Source organism: Lithobates pipiens, unplaced genomic scaffold (assembly GCF_037356315.1).
Source record: "Lithobates pipiens isolate NorthernLeopardFrog02 unplaced genomic scaffold, aLitPip1_a1.2 Scaffold_13, whole genome shotgun sequence".
Lineage (NCBI taxonomy): Eukaryota > Metazoa > Chordata > Amphibia > Anura > Ranidae > Lithobates > Lithobates pipiens.
Window position 1 is genome coordinate 53,472,395 of NW_027507718.1, and position 25,878 is coordinate 53,498,272.

The 25,878-nt window shown below is 42.0% G+C and overlaps 1 protein-coding gene across 1 annotated transcript in view; it reads right to left on the minus strand.

Annotated features, from left to right (window-relative positions):
• Positions 1-17,297: 17,297 nt before the first annotated feature.
• Positions 17,298-25,878, minus strand: part of FREM1 (FRAS1 related extracellular matrix 1) — a 225,320-nt gene continuing 216,739 nt past the window's right edge. The window contains exon 37 of the mRNA XM_077475118.1: positions 17,298-20,311. Within this exon, the coding sequence (XP_077331244.1) occupies positions 20,118-20,311 (194 nt within the window). The 3' untranslated portion in view covers positions 17,298-20,117. The remainder of the gene's footprint in view (positions 20,312-25,878) is intronic.

A 25,878-nucleotide genomic window follows, 5' to 3' on the forward strand; every position in this document is an offset into this window, starting at 1 on the left:
TGGATTTTACTACTGCCCATATAATGTTGAGAAAAAATACTACCATGTTGAGCTCCTTGTCTGAATATTGCAAAATAAATAAAAAAACATGGCGTCTTCTAGAGTTAATTTTTGAATAACACTTTAAAACTTGATTAAAATATGCCATTTTGTTAAATTATTCTAGGTATGAAAGTTGATGTTAACTCTAATTGGGTTTGCTAGTACTGTGTATCACAAAAAAGCCAGTCTTTTCATCTTTTTCTCATCCTTTGTTGCTGATCTCCTGCAGGCTTTTTGAAACCACTTCTCTGTATACATGTGATACAGTGGCAACTACATGGCATTTCTCATGGTGTGTTTTTTAATGTTGGCAATGGTAGGGCACACCTGTGTACTGTGTGACAGCATGGCTGCTTATAGCCTTTACTGGATGTGCATATGGCAGTGTGACAATGCATCACAGCAATTGGAAGACGTGGGCATAGGTTGTTGCCCCAGAACATAAAGAATTACCGGGCCTTTTCTAATTGAAAACTGCAAGTGTAAAAATATTGAAAATAACTGAAATGAAACTCCTTGTAGTGAGCTGACAACACTGCCTCTGTTGCACTGAAATTCCAAGCAGTTTTGCCAGGCCTGTTCTCACCACACCAAGCCAAACATTTATCTGTTGTTTTTACTTATGTTGTTATTTGGTGACTAAATTTGGCAGCAGACATAGGCGTGCGCACAGGGTGTGCCAGGTGTGCCTAGGCACACCCCAATCACCCCCTTGCAACCCAGATTCCCCCTGCTGCCTGTGCTCCCCCTGTAGTGCTGCTGGCTCCTGCTGTGGGCACACATGGAAATGTTTCAGGATAGACAGCAGGGGAATGCCCCTTCCTTTTTTGAATGAATCAGTACCAATCACTCACTGTGTTCATTCATAACTCATTCATAAGAGCATTTCCCATTCATTCACTGCCCAGTGCAGCTGCGGCTGCTGAAAAAGGTACTGGGGAATTTCTGTCCTCAGTCCTTTTCTCTGTCTCAAAAGTCTCAAAAGTGAGACATCACTGGTTTGTTTAGACAGCTGATAATTCACCAAAGCCCCCCAATAAGGCTCCTAAAAAATTGTAAAAAACATTTATAAATATTACTGACACCGCCCACTGCTCTACTGACTTACGCCATCCACCGTTCTACTGGCATCAACCTCTGCTCTACTGACACGTCCATTGCCCTACTGACACTATCCATGTTTTAATACATTTTAAAATGTTTGTTTACATCTATTTATATAAGAGCGCATATACAGTATCAGTGGCGTCACTAAGGTTGGTGTCACCCGATGCAGAAAAAATTGGTGTGTCACCCCCCCTCCACTAACTATAGTCCCCCCTCAGTACAGACCCCCCTCCCTCAGTACAGACCCCTCTCCAGTAAGTACAGAGCCCCTCTCTCAGTATAGACTCCCCACTAAGTACAGACCCCCCCAACGCAGTATAGATTCCCCTCCAGCAGTATAGACCCCCTCACCAAGTACAGATCCCCCTCCATCAGTAGAGACCCCCCTCCATCAGTGCAGACCCCCCTCCATCAGTGCTGACCCCCCTCAGTGCAGACCCTCCTCCATCAGTGTAGACCCCCCTCCATCAGTGCTGATCCCCCTCAGTGTAGAGTCCACCATCCAGTGCTGACCCCCCCTCAGTGCAAAGCCCCCTTCATCAGTGTTAACCCCCGTCAGTGCTGACCCTCCCCCATCAGTGCAGATCCCGCTCAGTGCAGAGCCCCCCTCCATCAGTGCAGACCCCTCTCAGTGCAGACCCCCCTCCATCAGGACAGACATCCCTCCATCACTGCAGACCTCCCTCAGTGCAGACCCCCTCTCCCCTCCCATAGTGTCCCCCCAGCACATATTCATTTGAATTACATTAAATACATTAAACTTTGCAGACCTCAGAACAGCGTGGGATACAGTGGTATGTCCCTTGGGCTCCCTCTCATACAGAGGAGTGGACCGAAGCTGCCTCCCCCTCCTGCAGATGTAACAGAGAGGAGAGGGAGGTGGCTTCGGTCCGCTCCACTGTGTGAGACAGCCGAGGAAACATTGGTGTAAGAGCAAGGACCATGCGGCGTTAGAGGTGCCGCTGCCCACAGGTGTCACCCCTCTGGCAGGTGTCACCCGGTGCAGCCCGCCCCCACCAGCGATGCCACTGTACAGTGTATAAATATATAGATACACACACATACATCATGATATATATATATATATATATATATATATATATATATATATATATATATATATATATATATATATATATATATATATACACATACATACACACACACACACACACACACACACACACACACACACACACACACAATACATGAATACACACTCCCACATGTGTTTGAGCTTTGGGTGCAAACCCTAATGCAATTGCCTGCGCACACCTATGGCAGCAGAACTGCAGGAGGAATTGAAAAGCGCGAGAAAAGTCTGTACAGTTTAGGAAACGTGAAACCTTAACGTTCTCTTGTTTGGTGATCTATACATTTGAGATTTAGAGGGGAAATTCACTAAAGATAATGAAAGGACAGGTTCCCCTTGGGGTTTTCAGGCAGCGACAAGAAGCAGAAATAAATTTGTAAAAATAAATTTATTTTATTAGTTCAAAGGCTTAATCACCATCATAAATTTAAAATACGGACTCTGGTATATGTTATTACAGCATATCGATGGGTAAAGGATATATGCAACATTTGGTACAAAGATAGTTACAGGAACAGTTTACAAATACATCAATATTTCAAAAGCTACAAATAGCACCCATGCTACCCCAATGCATTTCGACCTCCAGGGTCTTCTTCAGGGGGGGACAAAACCCAAGCAGAAGGGGTGATTATATCGTATATTCTGCAAATAGTCAAAAGAAAAAAGACTTTCAATAAAAAAAGTTTTTTAGCCTACAAATTAGCTAATTATTATACCTTATTTCAGTAATATTTACCAGTTCCACCAAACCGTTACTGTTCAACCAGAGACTTTTATTAAAATCTGAAAAATAAATTAGTGCCTTCTCTCGAAGGGTCATCCTGGTATCGCTGCCCTGTTGTTCTAACCCACTTCATCCACCCACCAAGCTGGGGGAAAGAAGGGGGGGGGGGAGAGGAAAATGACTTCACAGGGGCATCGATCGCTGACTTGCAAGAATTGACAGTATCTGGAGTTTATCCAGGGGAGCCAGAGGAACAGAAGAGGAGGTTCTTGGCACACCCTAGGTGGCCACACCTAAAAATAATGAAATATAATAAAATATAAATTAAGTGTTCCACGTCAAGATATTCTAAGTGAATAGATAAAATGTTGTGTTACAATATTGTACTATTATATAGGTGCATATATGAATATAAATAAGAAATAGAAAGTGGAATTCATATTCATATATGCACCTATATAATTTATTATTCTATTTGCAGGGACTTTTTTGCATGGACTTGATTGCTTTATTTTTTATTTTTGATGATTTATCCTTATGAATTCAAACAATGTTCATATGTGGCGTCATGCGCTACTGTGAAATTAATTATGGGCTTTCACACTAATACATTTTTTGGTAATTTTGTTTTCAAAGTAGCAGCACTTATTTCATTAATATTATAGGAGATTACAAAGGCTTTAGTATAATGAAACACATTGTTTGTAGTTTTTCAATTTAACAAGCATACATTACTGCATATACACACTGATTTACTACTGTGGGTTTAGTAACACTTTAAGTCCTATTCACAAACAGAACAGACGGTAAAAAAAGTTGCAATATTTATCACCAGGATTTTCCTGGCAGTATCACATACGGTATTGCTTCGATACAGTGTGGCGGCCCCCCCGCAATATCTGGTTGTTAAGGATAGAGCCAGAAAGCCGGCCACCATGTCCTTAAAAACAAATGACTCCAAAGATCATTCCTCACACTAATACCGAAACCGGAGAAAGACCCTTCGCTATGTGCAAGCTACAGGCCCATTGCACTTCTAAACTCGGATCATAAGATCTTTGCGAAACTCCTATCATCACATGTGAACCCGATACTGCTGTCCCTGATACACAAGGAGCAGGTGGGCTTTCTTCCCCTTCGTCAAGCGGGGGTCAACACCAGACGGATCATCGACCTGATAGAGGTGGCAAACAGGGAGGGACAGGCATCTTTGGTCCTGGGCCTAGAAGAAGCTTTTGATCGCCTGGGGTGGCCTTTCCTGTTTGCCACACTAAAACACATGGGTTTCCAGGGTCCATTCCTGTGGGCAATTCAACATATACAGGCATACCCCACTTTTAAGTACACAATGGGATTTATTTACTAAAGCTGAAAAGTGCAAAATCAGGCTCACTTCTGCATAGAAACCAATGAGCTTCCAGGTTTTATTACCAAAGCTCAATTGAACAAGTTGGGGTTAGAAGATCATTGGTTTCTATGCAGAAGTGAGCCTGATTTTGCACTTTCCAGCTTTAGTAAATAAACTCCATTGTGTACTTAAAAGTGGGGTATGCCTGTATACACCAATCCTACCTTCCAGGTCAAGACGCCCTTTGCCCTCTCACCCGCCTTCCCGATCGCGAATGGGAGCCGCCGGGGATGCCAGTTATCCCCTTTGCTATTCGCACTGTGCGTTGAGCCCCTGGCGGCATCCAATTGGGAAAACCCGAATATACGAGGGATATCGGTTAGAGGGAGAGAATTCAAACTAGCATTATTCACAGACGATGTTATACTCACTCTTACCCAGTCTAGGATATCCTTACCCAATCTACAAGCTGAGCTGGACGTATACAAAACCCTATCGGGGTATAAAATTAACGCTACCAAATCAGAGGCACTTCCAATTAACATATCGAACGCGGAAGTGCAACATCTAGCGCAAGATTTCCCATATCATTGGAAGAAGGAGGCCCTGAAATACTTAGGAGTCCAGCTCATGCCGACCTACATGTCTTTATACCAAGCCAACTACCCCCCTCTCTTTTGACATACACGGGATCTTCTACAGAAGTGGAAATCTCACCATATCTCTCTCTTGGGCAGCGTAGCTTCAATAAACATGACAATCCTCCCCAAACTCCTGTATCTATTCAAGACACTGCCTATCCCTGTCCCCTAAGGGCAATTGAGGAAACTCCAGGCCGACCTGATACGCTTTGTCTGGAACTACAGGAGACATAGGATACCTCGCTCGGTGTTGATTGCCTCACACCAGGATGGTGGCCTGGCATTCCCAGACCTGATCAAATACTACCAGGCAACCCAACTACGAGCCATTACCTCCTGGTTCCCCCAAAGAGCATATAACAAATGGATGGAAATAGAAAAAATCTGGCTAGCACCCATCCACCCGAATAGCCTACTCTGGAGTGAGAAGGCGTAGGTGGACGTGAAGAGACTCCTGGGCTCGATGTCCCTGCTCAGGTCTCTTTGGAGAAAACTTTCCGGCTTGCATTAGCTTAGCTTGCAGAAGTCATTGCTTACCTCCCTTTTGTACAACCCTGAACTGCCGGATGGCCTTACTCGCCAGATGTCTCTCCCTTGGGCAACGAGGAATCTCTTTCATTTTGGTCATCTGGTAGATCCTAGATCCCACAGGCTGCTTTCTTTCACCCAACTTCAAACAAAATATGACCTACCTTGCCAGGTATTCTATGGTTATCTGCAAATAAGGCATTATGCCCAATCCTTTGCCCCAGACCTCCAATTCGCGGCGCCGTCTCCCTTCGAGAGCATCATCCTGGAAGGAAAAGCATGCCGAAGCCTGATAACAGATATTTACTGGCTGCTCAATTCCTACTCAATTGCCAAACAGTGCAAACATGCGTACATGCTCAGATGGGAGAGGGAGCTGGGTGAGGAGATACCGGAAGCAACTTGACAGATGATCTGGTCCCAAGCAGCCAAAAGCTCATACTGCATCTTATATAAGGAGAATGCTTATAAGATCTTATACTTCTGGTACATGACATGACATCTATACTTCATGCCATATATCCCTCCTGTTTAGACAGATGCTGGCGTTGCCAGCGGGATAGGGGAACCCTCTTTCATATGTACTGGAACTGTCCCAAGATCACTCCCTACTGGTCGGACATACAGCTTTTGCTGTCCCGCCTTCTGGGAGTACAGATCCCCCTGTCTCCGAAATTATTCCTGTTAGGGGTCTCGCATCTACGTATCTCTAAACAGTCTAAAAAACTGTTAAGACATATCCTTACTGCAGCTCGTTGCCTAGTAGCCCTTCATTGGAAGAGACAGACACCCCCGTCTCAGGAAGACTTATATGCTAGAATAAAAGATGTGGAAAATATGGAAAGGATGACAGCCAGACTACAAGATAGGGTGGAAATGCGTAACATGGTCTGGGAGGAATGGCACCGCCATGAGGATCCTCCGTGAGCCGAGGGACGGGACACCCCCCTCACCTTTCATTCTCCCCCCCCTCTATCTCTCAACCCTCAACTCTTCTTTTCTCTCTACTCTGTCTGTTTAGTTCTCTGTCTTTTTTTTGCACCATGTGATCTCCTTAGACCTGATACCAAATAACAGCGGATAACATTCAAAGTTTGCAATTGTGTGTAAAAGTTCATGAATCTTTATTACATTGTAAGTTCCTTGCTGATGTTCAATGTAACCTGGTTTATTTTTTGCTCTGACATTATTGATCTGTCATGATGGTCAGGCTGTGAGGCTGTGTTCCACTGTTTTGTGAAAATTCAATGAATTGTTATTTGAAAAAAAAACATAAAACAGATGACTCATCAGCTGTCAATGGGTTTGCAGATGACAGATGAATGTAAGAAAAACATGTTGGCAATCTAAATTTCTTAAGATTAGAATTTAAATAAAAAAAAAGATGGTGCAGGGTCCCCCCCGAATCCATACCACACCATTATCTGAGCATTCATCCTGGCAGTGATAGCCCCCCCTCCTTCTGAACTATACGAGGCCACATGCACTAAACATGGGGGGTGCTTTAGGGTAGGAGGGCTCTGCTCCCCATGGCACCTTGTCCCTATGTTAATGGGGACAAGGGCCTCTTCCCCACAACCCTGGCAGTTGGTTGTTGGGGTATGCGGGCAGGGGGGTAATCGTAATCTGCCTTTAAAAAGGGGGCCCACAGATCCTGCCCCTCCATGTCAATGAATGTGGGGTAGTACCCCAACTCATTTGCCAAAAAATTGTAAAAAGTAAATAAAAGCTCATAACAAGTTTTTGACAATTCCTTTAATAAAAAATAAAAAAAGTCCCCTGGTGTAGATCTATTGTCAGTCAAGATACCCGCCGTCACTGCCAGCCTGAAAAAAAACTCTGGTTCCGACAAAGGCTTCCACCGTCTGCCATCTCCCAGCTCCCGTCTCACAGCTATTAAATAACTAAGGGCCATGGCCACCCAGCAAGATTACCAGGTGACTCTGCCCCGTTGTGACATCAGCGGCCAGGGGCATAATGGGTCAGTAACCTCACAAGGGGACATGGTCACACAGTAACATCTCCATCTCTTAGTTATTTAGGAGCTGTCAGATGGCGGAGCAGGCAGGGGGAGTCTTCGTCGGGACAGGAGTTTTTTTTTTCTTTTTTCAGTTTGGTAGTGGCAGCAGGCAGTGTGATTGATGGGAAATTTTTTTTGATTTATGATTTTTTCAATAAAGGAATTGTCAAAAACTTGTGTTATGTTTTTTTTTACTTTGATCTGGGGGCCAGATTCAATTTTTCGATAAACCCCCTGCCCGCAGACCCCCACAACCACCGGCCAATGTAGTGGGGAAGAGGCCTTTGTCCCCATCAACATGGGGACAAGATGTTTGGGGGAGGCAGGGCCCCCCTACCCCAAAGCCCCCCCCATGTTGAGGGTATGTGGCCTGGTATGGTTTGAGGTGGACGCAACGCTCACCCCCCCTTTCCTGGTCTGCCAGGTTGCATGCTCGGATAAGGGTCTTGTATGGATTTTGTGGGATGCCCACACCAAAATAATAAAGAAAAAAGGCCTCTCCCAAAATCAATACCAGACCATTATCTAAAAATGCACACCAGAAGAGGCTGGTATGGATTGGGGGGGCTGGGCAATTTTTATTTGCCAGCATTTTTTTTTTTACATTCAGCTGTCAGCAGGAAACCTGCTGACAGGTGATGAGTCATACATTGTTAAGGACATGGCGGCCGGGTACCCGAACAGCTCCTTAACAACCAACTACCATGAGATAAATTAACATATGAAAACATGAGGTAATTACTTCATTATCGGTATTTTACCGCATTAACTATTTAATGGCAAATTCGTAGTGCTATTTAACTGTTAGCCCTTGTACACACGGTCGGATATTCCGACGGAAAATGTCCGATCGGACCGTGTTGTAGGATAATCCGACCATGTGTGGGCTTCATCTGACTTTTTCCGTCGGAATGTCTGACCAACAAAGTTTGAGAGTTGGATATAAAAATTTTCTGACAACATGATGTAGAGCAGGGGTCTCAAACTGGTGGCCCTCCAGCTGTTGCTAAACTACAAGTCCGATGATGCACTGCAAGGCTGACAGTTACAAGCATGGCTCCCACAGGCAGAGGCATGATGGGACTTGTAGTTTTGCAACAGCTGGAGGGCCGCCAGTTTGAGACCTCTGATGTAGAGAATTCCGATCGGACAAAGTGCCAGGCATGCTCAGATCAAATTCCTAGACCAAAGCTATTGGCTACTAGCCTGAACGTAGTCCCATTGTAACTAAATGACGTCATCACGTTACGAACGATCAGATTTTCCGACAACTTTGTCCGACCGTGTGTATGCAATACCAGTTTTGGACAAAATCCGTCGGACAAAATCCGACAGATTTTGTTGTCGGAATGTCCGACCGTGTGTACAAGGGCTTAGTGAATTGACCCCATTGCACTGTATATAAAGGCAGTAAGCATTTTTCTCCAATAGTACATTCTAGCAGTGTTATTATTATACAGGATTTATATAGCACTTTACAATCTAAAGTAGATTCACCTTATATGGGACAGAGTATATATTCAAGTGTGCCAAGGGCAATGGGATGTCTAAAGACAACCCTGGATATCACTCTGGATAGTCAACTAGTGTTCATTTTCATAACCTTGAGAATTTCCAAAGAGCAGGATAGGGGGCAATCTTTGTTATCTGAACTCCTGTGATAATATCTGATGCATCTTCTGTTTGCTAGGTTTCAGCACAGGTTTTTAAGAGTCTTATCAAAAGTGTACATCATCATTTGTAGACAAGACCACATCAAAGAACAGATTAGGGGAGGTGGTAATTAGTCTGTCCACAAATGCAATTTTTCTGACTGTAAATGTTAGGCTATAGACTGAACCGCCAGATCTGAAATACTATTGTACCATCCTGCAGACAGTGGACAGTGTTCTACTTCAAGTGTCAGTAAGCAGCTACATTTTCTGGGTCTGAGAAAAGTTTACATGCTTTATACAGTGAAGTATTAGGTAGTTAAAAATTGGTGATGGACAGCAATCAATGGGTGGTGTCAGTATGCATGCCTCACAACTTTTTGAGATGGGAACAAGGGACACCTATTAGCAGAAGTATGTAGCTATAGGACACGCCTCCCCATCACACCCCCCTAAAGGAGAAATAGTTACATAGTAGGTGAGGTTGAAAAAAGACACAAGTTCATCAAGTCCAACCTATGTGTGTGATTATATGTCAGTATTACATTGTATATCCCTGTATGTTGCGGTAGTTCAGATGCTTATCTAATAGTTTTTTCAAACTATTGATGCTCCTCGCTGAAACCACCGCCTGTGGAAGGGAATTCCACATCCATGCTGCTCTTACAGTAAAGAACCCTCTATGCAGTTTAAGGATAAATCTAATTTCTTCTAATTTTAGTGAGTGGCCACATGTCTTATTAAACTCCCTTCCACGGAAAAGGTTTATCCCTCTTGTGGGGTCACCAGTATGGTATTTGTAAATTTAAATCATATCCACTCTCAAGTGTCTCTTCTCCAGAGAGGATAAGTTCAGTGCTTGCAACCTTTCCTCATAACTAATAACGTCCAGTCCCTTTATTAGCTTTGTTGCCCTTCTCTGTACACGCTTCATTTCCAGTACATCCTTCCTGAGAACTGGTACCCATACTCCAGGTGAGACCGGATCAGAGTTTTGATATATATATTAATATATATATTTGTTAAATATAAAAAAAAAAAATAGTTCTTTTTTTACCACTACTGTTCCTTTATACTGGTTATTGAAATTTACAAATGCAGCAATTTGGAAAATGGGTAGAAGGTTTAGCACTGGAAAACACGTTTTGAAAGATAAATAGTGCATTTTATATACAACTATATAGATCAGACCAAAATGAGGGACAACTGAGGAGGAAAGAGGGACCGAGGAACTTTGTTCTAAATCAAGGACAATTAGGAGCTATGCAATATGTGAACATATGAGGTACGGCACTTCAAGTATAGTTTCAATGAACCATGTGCTGCATCTGTATCAGCAGAATTTGAGAGTAAATACCGTATATCAGCATCAAATACAATGCCACTATACTGAAATCAGAAGGTCCAATAATTTAAATATTGGTCTTATAATTATTTGTCATGATACTACAGCCATATTATGGTAGGTTTTTAATCTTTTCTTGTCATTCTGTACTGTATTATGCTTCTGCTTCAAGGAGGTTGAAATGGAAACTGGTCAGGATACCAATCTTATATTAAACCTAGAAAATTAAAAGCATAGAGCCCTGGAGCAAATAATCAATCCAGGGATAAAAAGCATAACGCTATGAAGGTATGTACAGTATATTTCAATTACATTTTCATATTTGAGAGGAATGTACCATCCAAAAGCATCATTTTAGTTAGGAGTGGAGGAAACTCTGAGTGAGCCACTGGCTTCTTAAATGTCTTCTTCCAACTCTGTCCTTAGTAGTTTTGGGTGTGCCCATCCAGCCTTGTGTGTTCCAGCTACTCCTGTTTTGTTCTCCATATTAAAAAATAACTAGAAAATCCAATGGGAAGAGTGGGGTTCCTGATACTGAACCTAGTAGGTGTGAAGGATCTCACCTTCAGAGTACGCAAGAGATAAAGAAGAACCTGTCAGGTAATGTAATTCTACAGCATCTGCCAAAATGTTAATATTGATTTTGGGTGCACCGATTTTTGAAAAAGCAGTGTGCATTTTAATTAGGTCCATTTTTTTTTTCCTTTTCAAAGTGTTTATTGAAAATTTTGCAAATAACATGAGATGGAAACTGTATAACAGTGAACAAGCATGTTGAGTTTACAGTACTTGTTATCTGTATAAACATATATCACTCATCAAGATACAGGTAATGTATTATAAAGACTTTCCTGTGAACCGGGCAACTAGCTACAAATGATAATAAAGCACCTTGTTCGTCTGTTGCTCATGACACCCCTAGCGGGTACATACTGTGTCATGAGTTGACTGATGTGGATAAGAAGCATTAAGAGCCCTTTGTATTTTTACCAGGTCTAACAACTCGGAAATAACAGCGGTTTGCAGAGTTGCGGGAGAATCTAATGAAGCGTATCAAATCAGAGGATGCAACAATCCAGGCTCACCAGGGAGTTCCTAGAGACTTGTCTAGTGGTAACTTGTAAACTCCTGATGTTGAAATGTCGGTATAGGTTCAAAACAACTACAGTTTGAGATGTGATTCTTGTCATCTTCAACTTTAAGATCAAAAGAAAGCAGAGAAGAATAGAAAGGAAAAAGTAGGTAGGGTATAGGGTCCTTTTTTAATTACTTTTTTTTATAAACCACAGGATTTGTAAATGTGAAAATATATGTATACCACATGTCCACATCTACTTAACTTCTTTCTGTCCAGTATATATATTTTTTGTTTTATTTATTTTTATGTTATTTTAAAGGAACATTTGAAGACATTTTATAGACTTTTTAATGATCAAATAGTACAGAGACTACTCAGTGCAATGCAAGCTTACAGCATCAAAGCATGTAATTATGCTGCAAGAAATGTACATGAGCATGACATCACCTGTTATTATGTGCTCTTTGAATGCCTTGCGGGAAGGCATGGCTTTAGACAGAAGCAAGAACACAACACTCATTTCATTCATGTTCTCGTTAACATGTCACCATAGGCCATGCAAAATGTTGAGTGCCTATTTGTGATAATTATGGCTCTGTGATTACCCTAGTGAAGGCACTGCTAGAGACTCACTCCATCATTTTCTAAAAATAAAGACTGCAATACCATCACTTAAAACACTAATTTACTTATGGAAACACAATGTTCGCTTGCGTCATTCGATTTCCTATATTACTTGCCTCCTAAAGACTTTATTTACTATTCTAACTATACTAACAAATGGCATTACTTTTTATAAAAATGCAAGCAGCAATGTTCAGCATAATAAGAGAGACAATCAATTATAAATTAGCTTTCAGTAAGTTAATGCACTACAATAAAAAATGATTTTAGAATAGTTGATCTGGTTTGCTATGCATGGTTTGGCTGCTTTTCCTATTTTGCTAAAAACCTCTTGCTGCTTCTCAAAACAGCTTAACTGCCTTAACCCTCTTGGGCATGGAGTTCACCAGAGCTTCACAGGTTGCCACTGGAGCCTCTTCCATTCCATAACAACATCACAGAGCTGCTGGATGTTAAAGACCTTGCACTCCTCCACCTTTCGTTTGAGGATGCACCATAAATGCTTAATAAGGTTTAGGTCTGGAGACATGCTTAGCCAGTCCATCACCTTTACCCTCAGCTTCTTTAGCAAGGCAGTGGTCGTCTTGGAGGTGTGTTTGGGGTTGTTATCATGTTGGAATACTGCCCTGCTTCCCAGTCTCCGAAGGGAGGGGATCATGCTCTGCTTCAGTATGTCACAGTACATGTTGGCATTCATGGTTCCCTCAATGAACTGTAACTCCCCAGTGCTGGCAGCACTCGTGCAGCCCCAGACCATGACACTCCCACCACCATGCTTGACTGTAGGCAAGACACACTTGTCTTTGTACTCCTCACCTGGTTGCCGCCACACACACTTGACACCATCTGAACCAAATAAGTTTATGTTGGTCTCATCAGACCACAGGACATCCACCAGCTCCGTGATGTCACCATGGAGGAGGGAAAGAGGACTCCAGTGGTAACCTATGAAGCTCTGGTGAACTCCATGTCCAAGGGAGTTAAGGCATTGATGGAAAATAATGGTGGCCACACAAAATATAGAAACTTTGGGCCCAATTTGGAAATTTTTCCTTAGGGGTGTACTCACTTTTGTTGCCAGCGGTTTAGACATTAATGGCTGCCTGTTGAGTTATTTTGAGGGGACAGAAAATTTACATGGTTTTACAAGCTGTACACTCACTACTTTACATTGTAGCAAAGTGTCCATTCTTCAATGTTGTCACATGAAAAGATATAATAAAATATTTACAAAAAATGTGAGGGGTGTACAAACTTTTGTGAGATACTGTGTGTGTGTATATATATATATATATATATATATATATATATATATATATATATATATATATATATATATATAGTATTTAGTAGGAATACTGGCCCAGACATTTGGGAGGAGCACCTCATCTCTTTGAACCAGATGTCGCTTTATCTCTCTGTCTTCATGTGACCGCACTGAGCTATTCAACAACCACTAGTAATTTCACAAAAGAGGAGTGAGTCACTTGCTACTCCATACCTGGAAGTACCAGTTTTTTCCCTCTCAAAGGTTGATTGGAGAGGTGAGAGTGCTAAGAAAAGATGAATTTAACTGCTTGCCGACCAGCCGCTGCAGTTTTACTGCAGAATGGCACGGCTGGGTGAAATGGTGTTACCTTATGTTGACCACTGGGCACCCACGATCGCTCGTGACAGAGTGAGAACAAGGATCTGTGTGTGTAAACACACAAATCTGGGTTCTTTCGGGGGAGTAGAGACAGATTGGGTGTTCATATGAGCACCAATCTCTCTCTCCTCCTAGACAGTCTCACCCCCCTACAGTTAGAACACACCTAGGGAACACAGTTAACCCCTTGATCGCCCCCTTAGTGTTAACCCCTTCCCCGCCAATGACATTTATACAGAAATCAGTGCATTTTTATAGCACTGATCGCTGTATAAATGTCAATGGTCCCAAAAATGTGTCAAAAGTGTCCAATTTGTCTGCCGCAATATCGCAGTCCCGATAAAAATCACAGATCCCCTCCATTACTAGTAAAAAAAATAATAATAATAATGAAAATGCCATAAATCTATCCCCATTTTGTAGACACTATAACATTTGTGCAAACCAATCAATATACGCTTTTTGTGATTTATATTTTTACCAAAAATATCAAGAAGATTACATAGCGGCCAAAACTGAGGAAAAATATGTTTTCTTTTTTTTTTAAATGTGGGATATTTATTATAGCAAAAAGTAAAAGATATTGGGGGTTATTTACTAAAGGAAAAGCCACTTTGCACTGCAAGTGCACTTGGAAGTAAAGTCGCTGTAGATCCGAGGGGGGCATGCAAGGAAAATAAAAAAACAGCATTTTAGCTTGCACAAATAATGGCCTGGTCATTGAGCAGCCAAATCTTCCAGGGCTGCAGTGGTTAAAGCTGCTGGGGCAATAAAGTGGTTCTAAAGGCTGAAGGCTTTTTTTACCTTAATGCATTCTCTGCAAGGGTTAACTCTACGTTTTTGGGAGAGGTAGAATGAAAAATAGTCAGTTACATACCTTGTTTCCCCACGCTGCATGACTAGTCCCCAAAAAAGTTTTATCTATTTTGCCTGAATCACAGCTCTTCAATGTCATTGTATACAATGCAGGACTACTGGTCCTGCTTTGTAAATGAGGATAACAAGAGCCAGGCCACATCCAGAGTCTGTCAGACAGCAGGAGAGATCACTGGCTGTCAGGGGAGCAAAGAATAAGGTAAGTAATTCATTTCTTTATTATTATACTCCAGACAAAGCAAACAAAACAAGCAGTTATCCCTTGCAATGTGGAAGGGGATTCGGTGCATGGGTAACTTTGCCTCCAGCCCAGAGTTCAGCTCTAAAGCATATCTGAACTCTTACCTTGTAAAATATCACATTCAATTTAAAATAGAAATGCAAGGCAAAACATTTGGGGGTGAGGACTGCAAAGGGGTGTCAGCAGGAGGCAGAGAAACAACAGCATACTGATCTTCCCAGTGGATAGGTGTGCCAGCATAATGTTGGCCATACACTATACGAAAAATTGGCCGAAATTCGGTCATTTGGCCTATTCTTTTCCGCCAGTTAAAGGGTACAAAATCGTTGGGACAAGTTTGGAAATTTTCTGTCAACTAAAGATACATTGAAAGGTTAATGTGTTTTCCGTCCGAACTGTTTGCACTAGATATATGTAAAAAAATGTACAAAAAATTGATTCATTTATGTCCACTGAACGATTTATCAGTCATTGATGGCACTATCATTTGCTCTCACTGCCAAATGTTCGCTTTTCAAAAATGGGTTTGGCCAATTTTTCATATAGTGAATGGCCAGCATAAGTCTTGGCCATTGGACGACAGGTTCCCAGCACAGCCAGAAAACTGACCACACTGGGATGGATGTGCTACCATGCCTAGTGTGGTCAGTTTGAAATAGGAAAGCAGGGGAATTGGCAGGATCACCAGGTATTTTACACAAAGAAAGCAACTCAAAAAGAACAGGATACGTTTTTAAATAAGTACATGGTACAACAATAAATCTAATTCAAAAACTTGCTCTGAAGTGTTGAAAATTAATACAAATGAAAAATTAGAATGAGACTGCAGCTGCTGCACAAAGGTGCTAAAACCTTAAAGCGATATAAAGTATGAAACAGCGCTAGCAGCCTATCTCATCTTGTAAAGCGCTGCGCAAACTGTTGGCACTATATAAATCCTGTATAATAATAATAATAATAATAATATCAAACAATATACATCCTAGTGAATGGTGCCTTATACATCAATGTATTTGTAACAAAAAAACAACAAAGAGATATGCCAAAAATCACAAAAGTGCTTGGTTCTTCTGTAAAAAGCACAATGGTGCTCCAAAACTTTAAATAAGTGAGGTGACTCCCGCTTTGGTGACCCCACTCACCAGAAATATTAGATCCTCAGCTTTGCGGTCTGGGATCGATAAAGCAGTGATCTAATGATCTGGGAATATGCAGGATGGTTCCTCAGCAAACTCTTCCAAGAAGATATTTTATGACAGAAAGGATACCACAGTCCATGGATGGGAACCCAGAGAAAGAACTCATAGGAAAATGCCATTTAACATGAGTTATCAAGTGCATTAAATGCACAACTTACAGGATATTTGGCAAAGACAAGCATCAGTAAAAAAACATCCAAGTTCGCCGCTGTGTGGCGTGCGCACCACGGAGGCAGAAATTGCGTCACTGGTTAGCACGAATCGGAAAAACATTGACGCGCTTCGCCCCTCCTCCAGTGCGCCATTAAAGGACATCATAGTACAACAGACACATATCAGAAATATGAAATGTTGGAGTAACATACACTTTGGGTAAGTGAAGGAAATGGATGGTTATGGCAGTTAGGGGCATTGTTATGATTAAACTAGTCCTTGATGCATGGAATTCGATTTAGTTTTGATTTTGTTTTATTGACAATAAGCAATTTCAGCTAAAAAGCAGATCTTCGACAACCTCAGAAATTACTTAAAAGAGGGGGGGGGGGGGGGGGGGGGGGGTTGGGACTTCAAATAAGAAAAAAAAAATCAGAAATTACTCAAGCTTTTAATGTGCTTATGTTTTTTTTACTTCTGCTTATTTATCTTGGTGAACCATTTTCGTAATGATCTGATATACAGTATAGATACATACTGTATATTTACTTACGGTAACCTTTTTTCCAGGAGCTTGATTTTAATTAATCAAAAGTTAGAATCATACTGTTTACACCAAACTATTACTTTTAGCACATTATTGCAAACATAACAGTATTTATGAAAAGTGTTGGCCTTAATGAAATTATAATTGGAGGCAAGGATGTTATGACAAGTGAATAAATCTAAGACTACAAATTTAACTGTCACTATATTATTACAATCATATAATGTCTTACTTATTTTTGAACAATAATTATTACCTATTAGTCTTCTAACACATGACTGGTGTGGCAATTATGCTATCATCCATTTCATCAAATGAATATATTTAATAATCCAATCTTCTGTTTCCTGTTATTTTGCAAAGCACTGCATAAACATTGGTATTATATAAAGCCCGTATTATAATAATAATCTTTACCAGCGACAAGATTCAGGTTGGTATGTGTTTTATTAGGCAGAATGGGTAAACATGTTTTTCATTGGTCCTGTTCTACATTTTTATATTAAGATACATGTATATTGTGCTGAAGACAAACACATCATATCTATACTATAACTAACACAGTACGCAGAGGTCTGGAAAGAGCTACATTGCAGAACCCAGTGCCCAAATGTTCCTTTCCAGGCTAGTGAGTTAAAGTAGTTATAAAACCTTACAATACACTTTTTGCTACAGGTAAGACTATAATAAGGCTTACCTGTAGCTACCCTGGATATCTCCTAAACCTGAACGGTTTAGGAGATATCCCCTGTATTTGCATGTGCCAAAGTCGTCGGCACATGTGCATTGAAGCAAACTGTGCTTCAGTGAGTGTGCCGGGAGTGACGTCACTGCGGCTTCGGCCAATCACAGCGCCGAAGCCCACGATACCCAGAAGTAACTCTAGGAGCGATGTTAGCTGCCGGAGCGGTGTACGAGGATGGCTGCGGGGGCTTCAATCTCAGGTAAATAATTCATAATGAGCTAGTATGCTATAAATACTAGCTCATTATGCCTTTGTCGTGAAGGTTTTTTTTTTTTCCTAGGGTTTACAACCTCTTTAACCTGGGTCTGGGATCAGCCTCCAAAGCTATTGCTAAGCATATGCTGGATAGCTGCTGTGTAAAAACTAGGGGTGGGCTGTGTGTTTGAGTCGAGTTGAGTTCGCTGAACACAGCAACAAATGGGAAGTAATGCATTGCACTCTCACAGTGCATTGATTGCTGATGATTGACCGAAGCATTGCACCTGACTTGTATGTTTTGGCCAATCACAGCACAATGTACTGTGAGAGCCATGATTGGCCAAAGGCAGAGTGCCTTTGGCCAATCATGGTTTAGGGGCTAAGTCCATGCCCTACGCTAAATAAGGCTGCTGCTTACACGGCAGCTGTGCTTAGTATGTGATAATGGAGATCAGGCAGGTAGTTAGTGGATAGTGTGTTCAGTCAGTTTAGTACAGTTAGTTTAGTGTACAGGCATACCCCACTTTTAAATAAATACACAATGGGACCAGAGGATGTATGTTAACCTGAAAATGTACTTAAAGTGAAGCAATACCTTTTTTCACTTCTCAATGCATGTACTGCATTGCAATAGTCATTTACAGGCATAACTGATTACCTAGGCCAACTGACCGACCCCAAAATATATTGTACTCCGGATATGTTATAGTCCTGGGTACTTCTCAGTGCTCCCCAAGTTTGGTGTCCCTGTCACTTATGGTTCGGTAGCAGTGCCATGTCAAGCTGACAAGATTTCCTATAGACACCAATGTTAAATGTTAAAAACTGGAAGTAGTGCCATGTCAAGCTGACCATAATTTCCTATAGATGTCAATGTTAAAGACCAGGAGCAGTGCCATGTCAAGCTGACCAAGATTTCCCATAGATGCTAATGAGCACTGAATGCTGAAAATTGGTCTGGGCAGAAAGGGAGTGAAAGTACCCTGTACTTAAGTGGTTAAGGGGAATTCCACACCAAAATAAAAAAAAACCCTTATCGGAGCATGCAGCCTGACAAGCCAGGTGGGGGGGGGGGGGCGCGAGTGAGCACCTCCCCCTCTTGAGCCATACAAGGCTGCTTGCAATCAACATGGGGAGGGTGCTTTGGTGTGCCCCCCAAAGCACATTGTTCCCATGTTGATGGGGACAAGGGCTTCTTCCTGACAACCCTGGGCTGTGGTTGTTGGGATCTGCGGGGGGCTTATCAGAGATCTGGAAGCCCCCCTTTAACAAGAGGGCCCCCAGATCTCAGCCCTCCCCTATGTGAATGGGTATCGGGTACATCGTACCCCTACCCATTCAGCAAAAAAGTGTCAAAAAGTAATAACCACCCGAAACAGTTTTTAAAAAGTCGTTTATTAAAAAACAACAAAAAAATAAATGGTGTTCCTTGATGTATCCAGCGTCAATCACCACATCTGCCGACCCAAAAAATAGAAAAGATAAACCCACTGTCACCTCTTAGGAGGCCTCCAGTTGTCTGCCTCCTCTCTGCTTTGACAGTTCTTATATAGGCAAGGGGGCATCATAAGGGGCGTCATAAGGGACGCCAAAAGGGACGTCAAAAGGGACGTCAACAGGGGGAGGTGCCACCATGTGATGTAAATGGGTGTCCCCGCCCCTTGCCTATATCAGATCTGTCAAAGCAGAGAGGGGGTAGATGGCCGGTGGCCTCCCAGGAGGCAAAGCTTTTTTTTTCTATTTTTCTATTCTTAATGGAACATTAAATGGGAAGCATTTGGGTGGCACTATTTTTTAAATATGGCACTAGTTTCAAAAGACTTGAATGAGATTTGGTGATGTACACATACTGTGTTGCTTACTGTTCTTGCGCACAGGAAGTTGTATCTGAGAACCTGAAGTGGATAATCTGGCTCCTGCTTCATTTAGTCTGTGGCTCCCTGTTTTCTGAACCTCCCTGCTGCTGTTTATATCTTTCTTGATCAGACTTTGTATCATCAGTAGGAAGCTCTGGCATAAGGAAACAAATCCCTAGTCCCTATACACAAAAACAGTGCAGAACAAGGCATGGTAAATCAGTAACAGGGAAAAAATCAGCTGTCAGAAATCCACAGACAATACAGCTGACTAGTCCACATGCCTTTTTTTTGGAACAGCTTCCACTGTTTTAATCCTCTTTAAGTCTTTACCATATACATATCAGAATCATATTTGTTAAATATACAATTGGTAGGGTTTACTCAAAAAGTTGAATAATAAATATTCCTACAAAATGTCCAATACTTAATCACATAGTACTACAAAACTACATGAGTTTTGAGCAGATAAAATAATTCGATTTCTGGCAGTTTTTCACATGCCATTTGCCTTTCTTTTGCACTAAAACACAATTTGTCCCTTTCCTTGTCTGGCGAGGTGGTCGTCTTTTCCAGTTTGTGAAAGTGGTCTTCTCTCCTTTACTCCATTCCCAGTCAGCACTGTTGACACGGTTAGTAAGGCCTTCAAATAAAAATATAATTAATCAATTTTTATTAGGGCAAAGCATTGTTATTTATATTAACAACCTGTTGCAGTTTCAAAAGAGTTACATTTATCACTCCTAGGTTCTACTGTTTATAAATAAGAACCAGTATTTGCTACATGGCTTCCCCCCTCAAGGACATCTGTGTTTGATGTATATCTCCTGCTTACACAGACCTTAACTAGTTGTGGACCTTGAGTGTGATACACATGCCCAAAAAACTTAATCAAAATACACAGGATGTATGTAGCATGCCCTTTTTATTCTGGTTTTCAAAACTCACAAGGAACAATTTGTAGAAACAGAACACATAGTGCAAAACAGTGGCCTTATATATCAAACCAAGGCCATCTAGGTAGGGTCAGGTTAACATACAGCACAGTTTGAGATAATCAGTTAATAAATGCAAGTATTATGGTATTTGCAAAGAATAAGATGTCCTTACGAGAGAGTAAGAAGAAGGATGAAGAAGGTGAGTAGATGAGAAAGAGAAAAGAAAAAGGTTGAAGGAGCGAGTGAGGAATTCCCGGGGGGCCTATGCCTTTGTAAGAAAGCACATAATGGCTACAGATTATAAGACATAATTGCTTCATTATGGTTTAAGCAATGAAGAATCAAAGTTAGCTGGGAGGAATTTATCTATCCACAGCGTCCAGATTTTGGTATACTTGGGGATATGGTCTTGCAGAATAGCTTTGATTTTGCCATGAATCATGGCACGTGTGACACAATTCTTGACCTTAAGCAGACTAAGCCCTTGTACACACAGTCGGAGAATCCATCGGAATGTGTCCTATCGGACCGTGTTGTCGGATAATCCGACTGTGTGTGGTATGCATTGGACTGATTCCGTCGGAATATCCGTCGGACCCAATTTTCCAACTTGTTGGAAATATTTCCCGACCAACTGGTTCTATCAGACATACTCCGATCATGTGTAGAGAATTTTGATCGGACCAAGTGCCACACATGCTCAGATCAAATTCCTACATCAAAGCTATTGGCTACTAGCCTGAACGTAGTCCCATCGTAACGAAATTCCGTCATCACGTTCTGAATGATCGGATTTTTCGACAACTTAGTCCGACCGTGTGTATGCAACAGTTTCGGACAAGATCCGACGGACAAAATCCGACGGACAAAATCCAACGGATTTGGTTGTCAAAATCTCCGACCGTGTGTACAGGGGCTAATGCCTTGTACACACGGTTGGATATTCCGACCACAAAATCCGTCTGATTTTTTCCAACGGATTTTGTCAAAAACTGGTGTTGCATACACACGGTCAGACAAAGTTGTCAGAAAATCCAATCGTTCGGAACGTGGTGACGTTTGTTGCATATGGCGGGACTACATAGAGGCTAGTAGCCAATAGCTTTGGTCTCGTAATTTGATCTGAGCATGCGTGGCACTTTGTCCATTGGAATTCTCTACAAACGATTGGAAAAAGTCAGTATGGATTTTTTTTTGTCGGAAAATTTTAGATCCTGCTCTCAAATTTTTTTCCGGCAGAATTTTCGACGGAAAAAGTCAGATAGAGCCCATACACGATTGGATTTTCCGACAATATAATCCGATCTGACCTTTTCTGTCAGAATTTCTGACCATGTGTACAAGGCATAAGAGTTGAGGTTTTCTAGGCATCTCCCACTGTCTGTTCTGGTCTGTGGTAATTAAAAAAAAGGTTTAAAATGAACAATGGGAATGTCTGGGGGATGTTGATTCAGGATTGCTACAGCTGGGTCTGGGGCCATAGATTTATCCAGCATCATGAAAAGAAGTTGAAAAACATCAGTCTAAAACCCGTGGACTTCTGAGCATGCCCACCAGACATGTAGGGTGCGTTCCCAGATCTTTGCAGCCCCAAAAGCACTCTGCAGGATAGTTGGGTACAAATTTAGAAATGTGTGCTAGGACCAGGTACCAGTGGGAGAGGACTTTATATGTGGTTAACAACGCAGCAACATTTTCAGAGCAAGACTTAGTAGCCAGTCAGATATCAGGCCAAAAAAAGCATATTTTTAAAAAAAGATTTCCTATTTAACCCCATATTTGGCTCTAATTAACTCCTTCTTCTGAAGTCCCTTGCATCTACCAAGTGTCTAGGACTCCTCCCCAGCCTGTTAGGCTGAATTCACATCTATGCAGTTTTAGTGCTTTTTGCATTTTTCAGATTTTTACTACAGTCCATTTAACATGGTTTCCTACGGAACACAGTCTGAGGTGCAAATCTGCAAAATGTAAAAAGCACTAAAGCTGCATAGATGTGAATGAAGCCTTAGGCCGCGTACACACGGGCGGATTGTCTGCCCAACTTAGTCCGCTGAACCGTGTTTCAGCGGACAATCCGCTCGTGTGTGGGCTTCAGCGGACTTTTTCAGCGGACAATCTGACGGACTTAGGCCGCGTACACACGGGCGGATTGTCTGTCCAACTTAGTCCGCTGAACCGTGTTTCAGCGGACAATCCGCTCACGTGTGGGCTTCAGCGGACTTTTTCAGCGGACAATCTGACGAACAAAGTCTTACGGAATTTCCGTAAGACAGTCCGTTCAAACTTGGTTTTGTCCGTCCAAACTTGGTTTCAGCGGACAGTCCGCTCGTGTGTAGGCAAGTTGGACGGACTAAGTATGGCGCATGCTCAGAAAGGATTTACACGGCCGAAGGTTGCATTGCAGTGTATAGGACGTCGTTTTTCTAGTCCCGTCGTACGTGCTGTACACGTCATCACGCACGCTTTCAGCGGACTGTCTGCTCATCGTGTGTGGTCAAGTCTGTTCATGCAAATTTTGAACGGATTGTCTGTCGGATTGTCTGACGAACTTAGTTGGGCAGACAATCCGCCCGTGTGTACGCGGCCTAAGTCTTTCAGAATTTCCGTAATTTTGTCCGTCCAAACTTGGTTTTGTCCGTCCAAACTTGGTTTCAGCGGACAGTCCGCTCGTGTGTAGGCAAGTTAGACGGACTAAGTATGGCGCATGCTCAGAAAGGATTTACACGGCCGAAGTTTGCATTGCAGTGTATTGGACGTCGTTTTTCTAGTCCCGTCGTACGTGCTGTACACGTCATCGCGCAAGTTTTCAGCGGACTGTCTGTTCATCGTGTGTGGTCAAGTCCGTTCATTCATAATTTGGACGGACTGTCTGTCGGATTGTCTGACGAACTTAGTTGGGCAGACAATCCGCCCGTGTGTACGTGGCCTTAGGCTGACATCCATTGTGAGGATCTTCAAAGACAGAGAGAGGAAGGATTTCTCCAATTCCAGAGCTGGATTCCTGATCCACCAGGGCATAGATAACCTAGTCTTCAGTGTAAAGGGTTGTTTAAAGACCTAAAAATGTTGTCCCATGACAACAGAATTTTTAGTTGTAGAATTCTGCAGTGGAAATAGGCTAAAGCCCCATACACACTATCAGATTATCTGCTGACTTTTTCCTTCAGATTTACCAAAACCATATAATATGAGGACAAACCTTAGGAGTTTCAATGTGTATGCAATCAGGCAGGCCCTTCTACTACATGGTTTTGGTAAATCTGAAGGAAAAACTCAGCAGATAATCTGATAGTGTGTATGGGGCTTAAGAGAACTGCCTCTTATGAGACAACTATGAGTCCCAACTCAGATGCAAAATCTTAGTGTCAAACAGCTCCGTTATTGTAAGGTCTGAATCTGGGAATGAACAAAAATAAGTTTTTCTTGAGGAAGAAAAAACTCTGACCTGAGTTGCATCCAGTACAAGACTGAGATACTCCAGTCAGTGGGTCCATTCCATCAGTGATTTCTGAAGGTTTTGGGGGGCTACAGACACTGAAAAACATTGTTGGTCAGGATCTGTGCTAACTGTTTCTTCAAGAGGAGATCATCCAGATATAAGAACTTAGCAATGCTCGCACAGAGGCTAGAACCTTCAAAAACACTTGGGGTGCCGAGGACAGGCTACAAACTGGTAAGGTTGAGCACCTATAGCACTTATGGAAAGATGAGGACATGCAAGGAAGCATCTTTGATGTCCACAGAGGCCAGAAACTGGTGAAGGGAGGTTATGATAGATTTGGTGATTTTCATGCAAAACTTTTGGACTCCTTTCCACCTTTCCAACCTTTCCACCGTCAGAACAATGGCAATGACTCCTTGACTTCCAGAGTAACATTGAGGTCTAACAATCTCTGCGGGGCAGGGCGAGAGTGTAAAACTTGTAGCCCAGGGACACCATGTCCTGTACCCATGTACTTCAGACACTTTCTGTCCAAATGATCACGAAACCTAACAGACGCCCCCCACTCTGGAAAGTGGGTGAATCCATTCATACTAATGAATATATGTTACTTTATCTTAAAGTAGAACTATAGACAAAACTTTTTTTTTTTTTTTTGGATAGGGTAAAGTAGGGTTATAACCCCAACAGATTTTTTTTTTTTTACCATCTGTGTCCCATTGCAGAGATTTGCTTTCACTTTCTGTCCCAAGGCCGAACAGGAAGTGAGAAGAAATCCCCACAAATTAAAGGGAATACCTTGGGGACCACCAGATCACCAGAACTAGTGTTCCCATTGGAAGATTTCTCCTCTGTTACTTTTTTGGGCACAATCCAAACTTTGTGATTTTATTTTACTTTCACTTTCAATGATAATGGTAAACAGGACAAACAGAGATACTGGCCTGGGGGACATGTATCAATGAAAAAAACGTTTGTAAAAAAAAAAATTATTTTTAACCACCTCCTGACCGGCGCACGCTGATGTACGTCAGCAGAATGGCCCGGACAAATAGGCCCCTTTAAAATTGCAGCCGAGCCATCGCGTGCGTGCCAGTCAGGACCTCTGTGAGTCCGATTACAGGTCTCGCGGACTCGATCGCTGTGGGGATACCCAGGATCCTCTCACAGGGAGGTAGAACGGGGAGATACTAAAGTAAACAAGCATCTCCCTGTTTTGCCTAGCAACAGTGACACTGATCTCTGCTCCCTGTGATTGGAGCAGAGATCAGTGATGTGTAAAACACAGCCACAAACCCCACAGTTAGCAACATGCCCCTAGGACACACTTAACCCCTACACTGCCACCTAGTGGTTAACCCCTTCACTGCCAGTGTCATTTACACAGGAATCAGTGCATTTGTATAGCACTGATTGCTGTATAAATGACAATGGTCCCAAAAATGTGTCAAAAATGTCCGATGTGTCCGCCATAATGTCACAGTCACAATAAAAATCACTGATCACCGCCATTACTAGTAAAAAAAAATTATTAATAAAAATGCCATAAAACTATCCCCCATTTTGTAAACGCTATAACGTTTGCGCAAACCAATCAATAATCGCTTATTGCGTTTTGTTTTACCAAAAATATGAAGAATACTTATCGGCCTAAACTAAGGAAAAAAATTTTTTTTATACATTTTTGGGGGATATTTATTATAGCAAAAAGTAAAAAAGAATGCGTTTTTTTCAAAATTGTCGCTCTTTTTTTGTTTATAGCGCAAAAAATAAAAACCGCAGGGGTGATCAAATACCACCAAAAGAAAGCTCTGTTTGTGAGAAAAAAAG